The sequence below is a fragment of the Terrapene carolina genome, unplaced genomic scaffold, assembly GCF_002925995.2.
Source record: "Terrapene carolina triunguis isolate 2854851 unplaced genomic scaffold, T_m_triunguis-2.0 Scaffold62, whole genome shotgun sequence".
Classification (NCBI taxonomy): Eukaryota; Metazoa; Chordata; order Testudines; family Emydidae; genus Terrapene; species Terrapene triunguis.
In genome coordinates this window covers 39,366,600-39,381,127 of record NW_020664413.1, presented here as the reverse complement: position 1 = coordinate 39,381,127, position 14,528 = coordinate 39,366,600, and the positions used below count along the sequence as shown (strand labels likewise).

Genomic DNA, 14,528 nt, shown 5'->3' with positions numbered 1-14,528 from the left:
CAGAGAGCAAAGCAGAGCTATCGGGGTCAATATAGCTTTGGAGCCCATTTGAGGACATGCTCACAATCTAGGTCCCCCCCACTAAGTAACCCTTTACCTCGCCCTTTACTTGTTCAGGTCTCCCTTTGCTTTATATAATAGCATTGTGGGGAGCCCAGAAGTGGACAGTGACATTCAATGGAGGGATAATAGGTGTGGGTGGAAGAAGAGCAATAGAGAGCAGGTGTTTTATGGGAGATAAGTTGGACTTGCGCTGAGGAGTTGTTGGGTAGCTGAGTCCATGGGAGGGTCACTCTGACACACCACAGGAGACTTAGCTGGAAATAGTTTCTTCTTGCACAGTTATTAGGACCATGAACATAAGGATCTTGTGTTGGATCTCTGGATGCATCCTTAACTATGGAGGCTCTTCTGTGTGATTCCATAATGTAATTTTAATTATGCATAAAGCTAAACAGTTTAGCCAATTGTCATCATATAGAGGAAAAAAGTCTGGTACCATTCTGCAATGACCCACTTCTATCTGAGGACAACCGCTTTTATGGCTATACAGACCTTCATAGAAATTTACAATTTTTATTTCTTAAATGGGTGTCTTGAAAAGTTTGTATGTAACTTATCTCTGTTAAGATGTAGATTCCAGACAACAAGCTATTTGCCCAGTTCAGTAATAGTTCAGGTACTGTAATTGCCTTGTTTCAAGAAGAATAGAAAATGGTGATGATGAAACAGATTATTGTTTGATGTTATTATCAGTTTTGCTGATGGATGAATGTTGAGTGACTATTGAAAAGGGGTCCTAGCATTCAGCTGTTTTTAAAGGATTTTTATGTCTAACTTTCCATAAACTGGTGACACAGGACCTTTACACCCAACTTCCATGCCAACTTCCTCCAAAGTGGTCATTTGTATCCAGATTTTTGATATAGTTTGAGGAATTGCTGATGTCAGTCTCTGGTACGCAAACATCAAATATATTTTAAATTGCTGATTTAAGTGGAACTTTTCCAAGTTGATGATCACTAAGGATGGCCTAATTCAGATGTAATTGGGTCAAGTTGCATGGCTCCAAAATAGCTTTTACGCTGGACTTGTCCAAAGACGGTGGGGGAAGATGTTGCAAGAAGGAGTGAGCGAAGCTCACCAACCATAAGAATCAAGGGTAAAGCTGACACCCCAAGTCTTTCAGGTCGACAAGCTACCTGAGGGTAAGAGTGATGTTCCAGATCCTATAAGGCCAGCAACTTTGACGAGAGGAAGTCACAAGCACCAACAAAGAGGCCGCTCCAGCCTTTGATCAGTCTCCCTGCACCCAAAGGTGGCCTGCTAGCGAGAAGCACTGTGCTAGCAAAATATCACTGTTTGGCTCCTTAACTGTAGATTCAGCTCCTACTCAGAGAGTCAGATATCCCATAAAGTCCGCATGGGGAAGGTGTCTGGAAACAACCCCTAACTTTTGTCTCGTGAAATTACTCATTAAAGTGTGGTTGATGTTTAAAAATCCTGAGACTTGAGATTGTCACCTGTAACTTCAAACTTTTCCTTATCAAGAGTGTGTTGTTAAAGTCTGTATTCTAATATCTCCAGGCAAGAGTCGGGGGAGAAGGGCAGAAAGGGTTAGCCAGCTCACAGAAATTTAAAATCTAAGGAGGAAGCTTTTTAATTGACTCTGGGATTGTGTTCCAGACACAAGAAGCTTAATACTGAAAGCAAATTATTCTCTAAACAATTCAAATTATAAACCTGATAGACATTGGTTAAATTCTTTAGTTGAGATTTATAACTAAACAGCAACCTTCTCAGACTCTCTTAGAATTTGTAAGGATTGATGATTTAATTGCAGTCCAGTATTGAGGCCAATTTGTTGATTTTGATATTGATTTGATAGTTGTGTTTATGTATTACTGTAGCTCCCAGGAACCCTAGTCATGGATCAGGACTCCATTGTGCTAGGCACTGTACAAACATAGATCCTAGTTCACTTAATATTATTAATAGTAGCTTAGTTTTGGTTACATTTTATTTTTGTGTTTCAATAAAATTTATAAAACTGATACTGAGTCTCACAATTCTCGCAATTAGCAACATGTGTCCAGAACATTTGAGGACCTGGCAGGATACCTGCCAGTCAACCCAGAAGCCTGACAAGCTCCACTTAATTAGCCTTTGGTTCTCACAGCTGCAAATTACTAAATAAATACATCACCAGCACCTGAACTAGAACCAAGTCTATAGATCCAAAAAAACATAGGCCTCTAAGACAGAACAATCTCTTCATTACCTGGCAGCTACAGAGGATTCTTATACTCACTGCAACCAGCCATTATTGGGTGACATCCTCACTGTGAATGGGTGAGGATCCACACCCTTCCCCCCCCCACAACACAGGACAGCTGCACAGCAGGGGCTTGTTGAGAATTTATCCCTGTTCCTGGGGTATGCTTTTATTCTGCAGCTTTAGAAATATAACATAGGTAAGAAAACTTCAAGGCAGGACTCTATTTACAGTTTTCCGTTAACCCTCACTCAAGCTTCTTTTCACTGTTTTATCCCCAGGGCTTCCCTCTGCAAGATTTCCTGTCCTCCTCTTAGCTCTATCATTTTAAAGAATAACTCAGCTTTCTTTTTTTCTTCCTTAGTTGGTTCTAATGAAATTCACCTCATCTAGCCACACGGCTCAATCAGCAAAGTAGTTCTGCATTTCCATCCAGGGTCATAACATCTGGCATCCTGTTTCACTCTGTCCGTCATACGCATGCTATAACTTTTCATCAGAAATACAACCATCGTTAATAACATTTTGTAATTTCAGAGCAGTTGCTTCAAATATAGCCTGAGCACGAGTTTGCAGTAGATTTAAATAGATGGGAAATTTCAAGGGGTACTAACCAGACATTTCTGAGCTATTGGGATCTAGAACACTGTTACACTTGTCAAAATTCCAAATGAATAATTTTTTACAGACTTATAACTCGGTTTGACCAGTTTTCTTCAAAGTTTGCAGAAAATTCTCCTTTGTCTTCTGAGCAAACCTGTCAATTTCAGGTCAAGCCAGTTTCGCTAACCAGAATTATGTGGAGTCTCAAAATAAGGATCATGTTTATTTTATATGTTTCAATTTATACAGACTTAAAAAAAGGGAACCTTTCCATATGCTGTAAGCACCTTTGATGTAACTTCAATGTAACACACCTACAGGTCTAATGTTGCTTACCTCCTTTAAGCGCTTACAATTCTAGTAGAACCTGGTTCCAACCTAAAGTATTAGATTGGTGGAGCTATGAGCATGGCTCCATAATTTTTTAAAAAACAAAAAAAGTAGAAATTGTCTGAATCTCTTACTAGTCTAATTCATTTTCTTTTCAGGTTTACCTTCCATTGGGTCTTATTTTTCCCAGCAAACTTCAGAACTTGCTGAATACAGTTAGTTTTCTCATGCTTTTAGAGAACAGAGATGTTTAAATACAGTTTGGGGTTTGTCTGATTCTTAGCAGTCACTGAAGTAACAAATCTGGCCTTAAATTCCAACCAAAGTCAATTGGAGCTTTGTACAAAAATCAGTAGTAGGATAGATTCCCATAAGCTTTTTATGCAAAGAAGAAAATAGTGTGCTTTCTTTTCAATTATTATATGCAAAGAAGGCCAGAGAGATATTTTAAAACTAAAAAAGTTTATTCCTGGAAGACTCTGGCCCTAGTTCTGAATTGCACCTCTCTACTCCCTGGGGAATTCTGCACCAAAACATTCAAAATTCTCCGCACAATATTTGAAAAACTCTGCAAAATTCTGCCTATTTTATTTGTCAAAATAACACAATGTAATCACACCAGTTTCAATTATTTTGGTAATTTATTTCAAAATACCTGTCAGCATGTATGTCTATTGTAGTACAGATGAAAAAAAAATGCAAGTAATGTTTTTTTGACAAATAGATTCCTTACTAGGCATATTAATGCAGAACTTTGAGTAATTCATTTGAACTACAATACAGAAACACATTTCCTGCACTCCTCAGAAGCAGTGCAAAGGCTTGGAGGAGTTGGGGGTAATGGAGGAGCTGAGGGAGGGGGAAGGACCGTGGGAGTGAACCTGGAGGGTTGCTTGGTGTGGGTGAGAGAAGTATGGAACAGGATTTTTTGGGGGGGGGAGAAGGGAGGAATTTTTAGGTAGTTGGGGAGCCTCCCCCCATCCCAAGCCTCTCCCATTCAGTCAGGCACATGTGCCCATGTCCCTGCACTCCCCCTCCACCCTCATGTGGCCCTGCAGCACCCCTCACATTCAGTGCCTGGCTCATTACTGTCACCCCACTAGCTCATGAGTGCACTCCCCATCTGTTCCCCCCCACTAGCCCTTCTGAAGCCCAGCCTAGGATCCCCCAGCAGCCCTGTGTGCCCCACTCTGTCTGTCCTAACCTGGCTCCGCGGGCAAGGTGCTGTGATGAATGCAGCCGGCTTGCTGGCTGTTCTGGGGCCACAGCGACCTGTGGTGGGTGAAAGGTAGAACTTCAGCACTTCTTGGGCAGAATGTATTTTTTGCTGGATTTTTTTTTTTTTTTTTGCGCCAGACATGAATTCTGCATTTGTGCAGTGGTGCAAAGGGCCCCCAGGAGGTGTACTTAGAAGGCACAACCTAAGCAGAGAGATCAAGGAGATGAGAGGGAAAGGGGGCTGTAATTCTCTGTTGCACCTCTCAGATCCTGAGCATATCTGTAGCATAAGACAGCCACCCCCCAAAGACTACTCTGATTAATGACAATTTTGAACAACCTCCTATGGGCCACTCTGCCAGTCTAGAGAATAGTTGGAGTGCTTTGAGCTCAGCCACATCTCTGCCCCCCATCTCTGACATGCCCCTGTGCCACAGGCATCATGCTACTAGGTCTGTGCTGTCAGAAAAGCCCCTTAAGAGGATATTCCTTGGGGGAGTCAGGTAAACCAGTTCTGTGGCCACTTTACAGCAACTGAGCCAACAAACATGGAGCTATAGCAGGCTATTTTATGGATGGCTAGGTAACTAATAAAATCATGATATCACAAGCACCAAAAGAATTACAGTGATATTTAGTCAGATTGTTCAAAACTGGATTTTTTGCCCTTTTTCTTTTTTCCCTTAACACCTATTTAACTTCAAATGCCAGGTGAGGAATTGGGAGAAGAGATCTCTTTGCAAAAGGCTGAATAGCCCTATGTAGCCCGTGAGTGGATGGCTCAGAGAGCGCCCACTCTAGCTCATTAGTTCTCCAGCAAAAATAGGAAAGACACAGATTTGGAATTGCTTATATTTCTACAGCAAAAGAAGGAAAACAGGGAAAAAATCTTAATCTTTCAGACTTTTTTATATAATAAAAAACAAAATAGTATATGCATTTATTCTCTCCCCACCCCCCTTTGGGGAAAATTTGGACAAGTTACCTATATTTGCTGTGTCTCAGTTTCGCCCATCTGCTGACTGGGGATAACTAGTTTTAATTCATTAATGTGTGTAAAATGTTGTGAGATCCTGAAGAAGGCAGAAGTTCTAGAATTACTATTTTATTCTGTCAGTTGGTGTATCTCTTCCATAGCCACATTTCATGTTTGCTAGCCTAGAAGTGTCCTCCTGGGCTTTGGTCTGATTAAACATTTTGATTTCTCTGCTATGGTGAAATTTGCCATCTGCCTTTTCATGTCTGTTGCCCTGGTGTGTCTGCCTTTCTCTCCCCCATTCTGAGGTCATTGTTTTGCCCTGTTTAGGCTATTGTAATGCCCTTTTTGTTTGTTTCCCTGTATGCATCATTAAAACTTCAGCTGGTACCAAATTCTGTTGCTAGGTTTCCATCTGGTATAAGCAGGTACCAGGATAATGCATCAGGAGCAGATATGGATAAGCGGAGCAAGGTTACAGCAGCAGTTCTGACTTGGTTACACTCTCTCTGCCTGTCACATTCAGAATTAGACTCAAGATGCTGCTCTTGACTTATAAATCCCTTCTGAAATCTTGACCAGATTATGCTCTCTCTGGTCTGCTCACACCTACCCCTCCTAGGGCTGGCTCTGAGGTCATCATCTGCTGGCCCATTTGTCTCACTGGCACCTAATTATGCTGCAGAGTATGTCTGCCATTTCAGGTATTACATCTCTCTGAAAATGCCAGTCAAAAGGTATCCAGCATAGACACCGTTTCAGACAAACTTGAAGAGTAATATCTTTCCTCTTTGCATCCAATTGTTAATCTGGCATTATAGATTGTGTAATTAAAATATATTGCATTATTAGTAAATTTCTTTAAGGTTTGATGGCATACTGAGATGCTACATATGTTGAATTACTGGTGAATGGCCTGTATCGGTATGATTCATCCACCTTTTACCTAATAAATCATAACAGCTCTTTCACAGGCAATAGTTATATGTTTTGTTTGCGGCTGTAGATAGCCTTTTTGGTATTGCATAGTCGCCCTGGCTCTGATCTGTACAGTGACAAGTATGCACAGAAATGCTGAGGAGTTAGAACTCACATTGATACTCTCCTCAGTCAGTATTTAAAACTAAAAAACAAAACTGAAAGAAAATGTAAACAAGGTGATCAGTACATGCATATTATGTACCTCTGGTCTCGATTATATTTTAGAAGAAAAACAGTCTTTGGTACAGGGCGTTCTTTAAAAATTATTTCAGAAAAGTCCAGTTACTAAATCATAAAAATGTATGGGAAAGTTTTAAAATGTGTATTGTACGATTATGAAAAATGCTACAGTGTCCTCTTAAAAGTGTGGTTTCTTATTGCTTTTGGAGAGAGGAAGTATTAAAAAATCTTGAAGTTAATATGGCTGTTCTAGGCTTCCTATATTTTTTGTACTACAGTCAAAAGCATACAACCAGACAATACCTAAATATATTGTTTTCAACATGACAAAGTTACATAAGAAGAGAATCCCCTTGCACTTAAAAAAAATGCAATTATTTTCTATTCTGAAACTCCAGACTGCTGTTTTAGAAAATCATATCTGATTATTTGCTCAGCAGAAGATTATTGAGTTGATTTAGCTGTGATTTTACTTAACAAAGCTTCAACTGAATTCCTACTGTGGAGTCCAAAAAAGGTAGAGAGATATAAATGATACATTCAAACTGTGATTTTTGTGAACAGGGCCATCAATGCACCCCTCAGAGCTAATAGCGGAGATGAGAAACAGTGGGTTTGCACTGAAACAAAATGTACTGGGGAGAAACTTGACCGCAAATGATCCATCACAGGTAATGATCTTTTTATCAGTAAGCTGAAAATGTCTGTAAATCTAAATGTGATTGCTTGTGAATTGCGACTTAACATTTTTCCAATATGCATATCCATAGGAAAGCTGGATAGATCCAGCAATGGAAAATATCTTGAAACTTATTGTGTTTTGCTGCTTAGTTTTAGCCAAAGTGACAAATCTGAAATGATTTTTTTTTTTAGGCCACAGTTTAATAAATTAAATGTCTCCCCTGGATGACTAGAAATTGAATATCTCCCAGAGGGGATGATTTGGGCACCTGCAACATACATCTGATGTGATACTTGCTGCCTGCAGCCTTACCCCTGAACTGGCTTTGGATGAAACCAGAGGAAAGCATGCAAAAAATAACTCTATTTAAAGCTTTTTATCTTAATTTATTTTTATTACATAATTTTTTATTTACAAGACTTTAAATATATAATTGTATTTATTTAGACTTTCACATAGTGCCTATTCAGATTTGTAGGTGCTTTAACAAAAATGTGAAATACGCTATTTATATACACTATCCAAAATAGCAAGCCCACCAAAAAGCAACCTCACTCATATAGCAAGATAACTGAACCACCAGGCAACCAAGTGGAGGGGTGGGGATGGGGACTTGGAGAGCAGGGACTGGACCGTACCTCGCAACCCTTCCTAAAAAGCCTGAGTAAACAGACAATTGCTTGTGTCCCTTTTTATGCACATAAGCAGCACTCTTTGCCTTTACAGGAAATTATGTACTCAGGAGACAATCTAGTTTATGGGATTAGTGTTAAATGTGTTGCAAAGTTCTCACCAGTTTTTTAGAAAAGTCACATATGAAGAACTTCTGTCCTAGTTTCTGCCCTGTCATTGCTCATGTGTTATTAAAATTAAAAATGTGAAGAGTGAGAAATTAGGTATTCCAGATGCATATAATTTGAAAGGAAGGGGGGGGGGGGGAAAATTCCTAAATTTAAATCTTACCTGATTTTTAGTATTGTTGTTGTTGTTGTGGGTAGAAAATACAATTGCAACTTTTTTTATTTGTATAGCACTTTACAGACAATAATTTAAAGCTCATGACACACTTGTGAGGTGGATGGGTAGAACACCCATTTTTCCAATGAGTAAGCTAATGTAGAAAAAGGTTAAGTGACTTACCTACATTTCTTTGTGACTCAGTGGGACTTGCAGTCTCCCATCCACCAACCAATGCTTTCATCTCTTACACTAGACAGAACTCAGGAAAGCTTTCCCTAAATGACTTAGCCTGTGGAAACATTATAGTGTTCACATTATGGTGCTATATGGTTCCTGTACTCTGGCACCCAACTCCTTTTAAACCCAGTATAGATTCCCTCTTTGTAGCAAGCTAACTGCTTATCTTCCCAAGGTTGCTATATAGGGGGTGTATGTGTGTGTCTGTTTATATACATAAAATCAAATTCTCACACACCTTTTAATGTTCATAATATTTTAATACAGGAATCATGAATTTGAAATGCCACCTTATTTTTATGTAAGGATATGGTATCTTATTACTTTTTCTCTTCATAGGAATTTGTTGCAAGTGAAGGAGAAGATGACCCAGAAGTTGAATTTTTAAAATCACTGTCAACTAAACAAAAACAGAAACTTCTGAGGTACTTTTATCGCAGTTGCATGGCACCTACTCCTATGAGTTTAACAATATATAGCCAATAGCTTTTAACTACAGTTTTCCATCTACTAAAAAAAAAAAATCAATTTAGATTAATCTACACTTGACTACTACACTTCGTATTATGCAGCATGCTTATCCATCATTTTGTAATCCAATTGTAATGCAGTTCTAATGGCTTTGTTTTCATTTTCATTTCATATTTAACTTTGAATGCTGTGACACACACTCTAACATTGTATATGCATTGGTTCACAGAGGACAATGTCAATTGCTATTTTAAAATATTATTTTACACTCCATTGTTTACCATGCCCTCTTTCAAGATTGAAAATTAAATTTCTTTCCTTATTAATTTTTGCACTTGGCAAAGCTTGACATACTTCCTTTGTTCCTAAGGGAGCTAAACGTAACCTGTCTTCTGTGCATCAGCATCAATGGTGGTGTTCCAGTTTACCATAACCCTAGGATTAGGATTAGCCAGCAGAGGGAGTGCAGGGTATTTTTGTAGTTCCCAAACAAAGTTTGTTTTTTCTCTGCTGCTGCCTTGTTGCTTCCGTATGCTTAAGGGGAAAGGAGGTTTTACATTTCTTCTCTAATTTTTTGTGTCCTTATTAACCAATTTTGAATCACTGGCTGATAGACCACACATATTATTTAAATATAATAACCTAAAGATAAATTAAAAGAGCACTCTGTGAGCATTGTGAGGTCCAAAAACGTAATTAACTTTTAAGGAAAGAAAACAGTTTACACTATTTATGAAGGATAATTTTGTGTGTGTGTGTGTGTGTGTGTGTGTGTGTGTGTGTGTGTGTGTATATATATATATATATATATATATATATAGTTTCAATAATTTAACCTTTAATAATTTTGTTTGGTTTTCTAATGTCCCAAACACACTATTTAAATTACAGTATATTTTTAAATGCTCCAATTTAGCTAAGTGTTTAGGTCCTCAGTGATTTTAAACTTCTTAATTTGTTTTAAATCCAATGAAGGCAGTCTAGGTAGCATGTCAAATTTAGTGGCTGACTCATGGATAAGAATTAACAAAATAAAGAGTGACCAAGGGCTTAAAATTGCAAAAGCAGTTGAAATGAAAATGAGTGTGTTTGCTTGCCTGATAGAACAGTGTACTGTTGACTAGACATTTTACACCTCTGTTTATGACTGAATAGATGATAGCATTCTCCAGAAAGCTGTTAACATTGGGGGGAGATTTTTAAAGGCACATATAGCAGATAGGCTCCTAACTTCCATTGAGGGTCATTGGGAGTTGGGCACTTAACTGCTATTTGTGCCTTTGAAAATTTTCCTTGTTATATTACAGAATCAAACTGGTTGCACTACCAGTTGTAAGGCCCAGTTCACATTTCTTACCCTCATCTTCCTAAATTTGGTCCATTAGAAATTACTTCTTTGTAGTTCTGAGGAAGGGCTACAGGGGAGCTACATTTTAAATACTCAGTTTAGTTTGAGATCAGAAATTTAAAAATATTTTATTGAAACAAAAAGTTCAACACACTTTGTAAGAAAATGTTGCGTGTTTACTGCGTACTATCGTCTTAAGTCTTGACTGCACAAGAAGGCAGTGATGCTACATTTTTAACTATCTTTAAATGCTTGATTATTCTTTTTTATTTTCAAAATAAAAGGAAATTGGATCGTCTGGAGAAGAAAAAGAAGAAAGATAGAAAGAAGAAAAAGCAGCAAAAGAAGAAAAGCAAACGTAAACACAAGAAACATAAGATCAGCTCCTCTTCCTCCTCCTCCAGTGAGACTTCAGTAAGCAGCGATAGTGAGACTGACAGCAAAGCCATACAAAAGAAGATGTATTCTAAGAAAAGAAAGACAGACAAGTTTTCAGAGGCTAACAGCAGTGATTCAGAAGGGAAGGCAAAGACTAAGAAGGAAAAACTTTATGAAGAACCCTCCAGTAGTCACGGTAACAAGGACAAAGACAGGGAGAAGTGTAGACTTTTAAAACAAGATAGTTCTGGGGAGAACAACAAATGGAGCTCCTATGAGAGTGAAAGAAAGTCCAAAAGCAGAAACCAGAGCACAGACAAGAGAGAAACTGAAAGAAATGAGAGGGATAGCAGAAGCCAAAGCAAGGATGAGAGGAGCGGGAGAAGCTCTTGCACAAGTCACAGCAATTACAGGCAAAGGCAGATAAGAAGAAGACCAAGTCGAAGCCCCAGTGAAGAGTGGCACAGGAAAAATGAAACCAGAAGCCACGGCACAGATGTGTACAGAGAGAAGAAATGTAGAGAGAGCTGTGGAGACAAGTGCAGTAAAGTGGACCATAAGGAAAGAGGCAGAAACAGCAGAAGTAGAAGCAGAGAGAGAGACAGAAAATATAGATAGTGTGGGTAACAGGTGCAAACACATCTTCCTTTTCATTGAATACCTTTAACCAGGGCTCAGTCATGCATTGCTTTCCTTCTAAGAAGTCACTTTTCATTTTCCAATTCTTGTAAATTCTCATGTCCTTCAAAACAGCATCAACTCCATTCATGATTTGGGGATATTTGTAAGTTAGATATAAATATTATGGTATTTTTGTAGAAATATTTTTGTTGGTGAATGTTTCTTGTATTTGTGTAACAAGCCCTAGACCATTTGTAAATTATACTTCCTTTGTTCAGAAATATTTTTAAAATACCAGTACATGATGTGTTAACATTCTTTAGAATATTATTTCTTCTTGCTTATGAGATGTAACAAGTTTGGAAGGGGCAGGGGGTAATTTTGGAAGAGTCCCAGGATTTGTATAATGATGCCAAACATTATTTGACATAGTTCAGGAAAAAATCACTGCTTCAGACCTCAGATTAGATTATTTTTGTATTGAAACCTTTTCAGAGGTTTCATATAAGAGGGCAATTTCACCTGTTAAAACAACACAGACATAGTTCCACATAAGTGTATAGCCAACATTTTTTGACCTCCTGCAGTGTTTAACTTAATCAGGGCTATCTAAGCATCTTGAACCCCTGTTGGTATGTGCCAGTACAGTGTTGTTATTGTTCAAGAATTTCTCAAGACATGAAAAGAATATTCACCCTTTCAGCTGTTTCCAAGATATCTCGTGTGCAATAGAAAGTTAAGGCAAATGCTCATTCTTGTGTTGTCATGCAGCAGTTTGACTTTTATTTTTTCTTAATATTTGTGGGATTCTCCCCCCCCCCCATATGCCATGAGGATGAACTCCCTTAATAAACTGTTACTTTCTATAAGCAGTATGAATCGTCTAATTTTCCAGAGTCCTAAGTCATTTCAAAGGCATAGGCAGGAAAATAACATGCTTTTTTGCTGCAAAGAGAATGGTGTCTTCATGGTTTTTAAGAACGTGGAAAATGCTTTAGTTAGCAGTGAAATGGTAAAATGATGCAATCAGACTCAGGCAAGCAAGTTTTTCCCCTCTTCACTACAAATGGAGGGTTGTAGTTCTTTAACTGTCCCACCTACACATCTTAAAACTGCCAGACAGAAGTTTTTAAATATCATATGGAGTTAAAATGCTATAGAAGTAATTTGACCTTTAAACACCTGTGTTTGAAAGTTTTCACCCTTTAAAACATGTCAGGCTTTTCTTCTTTAAATAATTTGAACCAGATTGCCCCTTAGGCCCTCGGCAGTGCTGATATAAATGGGAATTGAGGGCACTCAGCACTTGGAAGGATTGGGCCCTAAATAAAAGCTGTCATTTAAAAGGGACAAGAGGCAAGATTTGATAAATTTGGAGGAGAATCTTTAACAAATAAACCAAACTGTTGGGAGAAATGTTGGGACTCAGTCTGACTGCCCAGTGGTAGGATGCAACCTTTTAAAGCATATTCCATTTGACTCACAGCATATTAACAAAGTACTCTCAGGCACATCCACCTAAATATTGGGGGTGAGGCACCAACAGAACCAGGCACCTTTGCTACCAAGTGGCATTTACTTTGTTTCAAAAGGTCTGTAAAACACTGAGCACCAGACTGGGGAAGAAAAAAACACATAGCAGCCTGTATACAAGGTAGAAGCCAGGGTCGCTCTCTCCAATGTTTGGGTAGTTGGGGAAATGGCCTGTTTCATCATTTAAACGGTGTGTTTTGAATCCAATTTGAAAGGGCACAAGGAATAACAACCAGCAGGATGTGCTTCTGCTCTTCCTTCTGAAGAGCTCAGTCTGTCTCTCCATGAATGCACAGTGTATTTTGTTGCACATGGCAGACAGCGCCTTGGATCTGTACTAGTGGCTTGCCAGCCTTGCAGCTTGGCTGTAATACAGCTACTAACTTTCTGGTGCACATAGAAGGAGGAAGGGCTCAGCCCCTCTATTTGTAGTAGGCATTTGTGTAAGCTGTGTGTGTTTGATTTCTGTTTGCAGGAAGTTGGTAAAGTGTATCCTGAGTGTCTGACACTGCCTTTGTGCGTGCATGGAGCAGGTATTAGTCTGAGGTTAAGTGGTGTGTATCTGTTCGGCTGGCTGGCTGTTCTGTCTGCAACCTGGAAAAGACCGAAACAAGCAATGCAATCTTGGAAATACTGGGTAAGAGGCAGCATAGGGCAGGTTGATAAAGCCGGTATTTTTGTTAGTTAAACCGCTCTTCTGCAGCGAGCAAAGGCAGCTGTGGGGAAGGATTCACTCTGGGTCAGGCGATGAGCCTTGTGGCCCGTAGGATTTTCTTTAGCCCAGTCCAGACTGAAAACCCGAGGGAGGGTCTGGGAGCAGCCCCAGCTCTGTTTGCCACGGCTGCTCTTTGGAAGGGCCTGATTTGCTTACCCCAGGAGATAGAGCTTTTAAAGGAGGCAGCCAGGGTGCCTCAAACCTAGCGCAAAGAGGCCAGGATTCCAGAGCGGCCTGTTGCCGAAAGCCTGGAGGCAGCAGCTTGTGCTTGGCCTCCAACCCCTGCGGGGCACGAGGAGACCTTCATTGTTCGTGCTCAGAGCGGAGGGAGCGCGCTTGTGCGCCTGCCCTGGGCATCCACGGCACCTTCTACTCCCGCCCCGGGGTTCCAGAGAGACACAGCGCGCGGGGGCCCCTAACGCTGCAGCGCATTGGCCCGCCCGAGGCCCCCGAGCCGCCTGCGCGCCCCGGGGAGTGTCGCCCCGCGGCTACTGCGCGCGCAGGGGGTGGTGGAAACGGCGCGATTTGACACTAGCGCGTTAGCTCCGGGAGGAGGTGCTGTTGGCTCACGAATGGCCGGGGATGTCATCTCCCGTTTGCAGCGGGACAGGATTAACCCTGGCGCCGGGCGCAGGATGAATGGCTGGTCGGTAAGTCCCCAGCCCTCGGGAACCACTTGTGCATAAGCCGGCAGCGAATTCGCTTAACCCGCAACATTAAAGGCAGCTCCCCTGTGAGGCAGGGGCTAGGCAGCCTGCGGAGACACTCCCGCTGCTCGTGAACTCTGGGCTGGAAGTAACTCGGCTCCGTGGTAGGAGCAGGGACCCCGGGGCCTCGCCAGCTGATCCGCGCTCGTGAGCGGATCGCATGCAGGAGGGAGAACGAACAATGCCTATGGTCCTGGCGCTGCAAAGTCAGTGGGTCAAAGGGCGAGTCTCCCGCTGTCTCCCCGCCCCGCGTTCTGCAGCCCCCTGACGGGCGGGGTGTTAGCCGGGGCCCGTCATGTCTGGGACCCCCCCC

General features: G+C 40.7%; 1 protein-coding gene across 2 annotated transcripts in view; it reads left to right on the top strand.

Annotated features, from left to right (window-relative positions):
- The window catches only part of CIR1 (corepressor interacting with RBPJ, 1), a 40,894-nt gene extending 28,795 nt beyond the window's left edge, over positions 1-12,099 (top strand). For both annotated transcript variants that reach the window (XM_024212262.2, XM_024212183.2), the window contains exons 8-10: positions 7,128-7,234; positions 8,782-8,867; positions 10,546-12,099. In XM_024212262.2, coding sequence (XP_024068030.1) covers positions 7,128-7,234; positions 8,782-8,867; positions 10,546-11,257 — 905 coding nt within the window. In that variant the 3' untranslated portion in view covers positions 11,258-12,099. The remainder of the gene's footprint in view (positions 1-7,127; positions 7,235-8,781; positions 8,868-10,545) is intronic.
- The last annotated feature ends 2,429 nt before the right edge of the window (positions 12,100-14,528 follow it).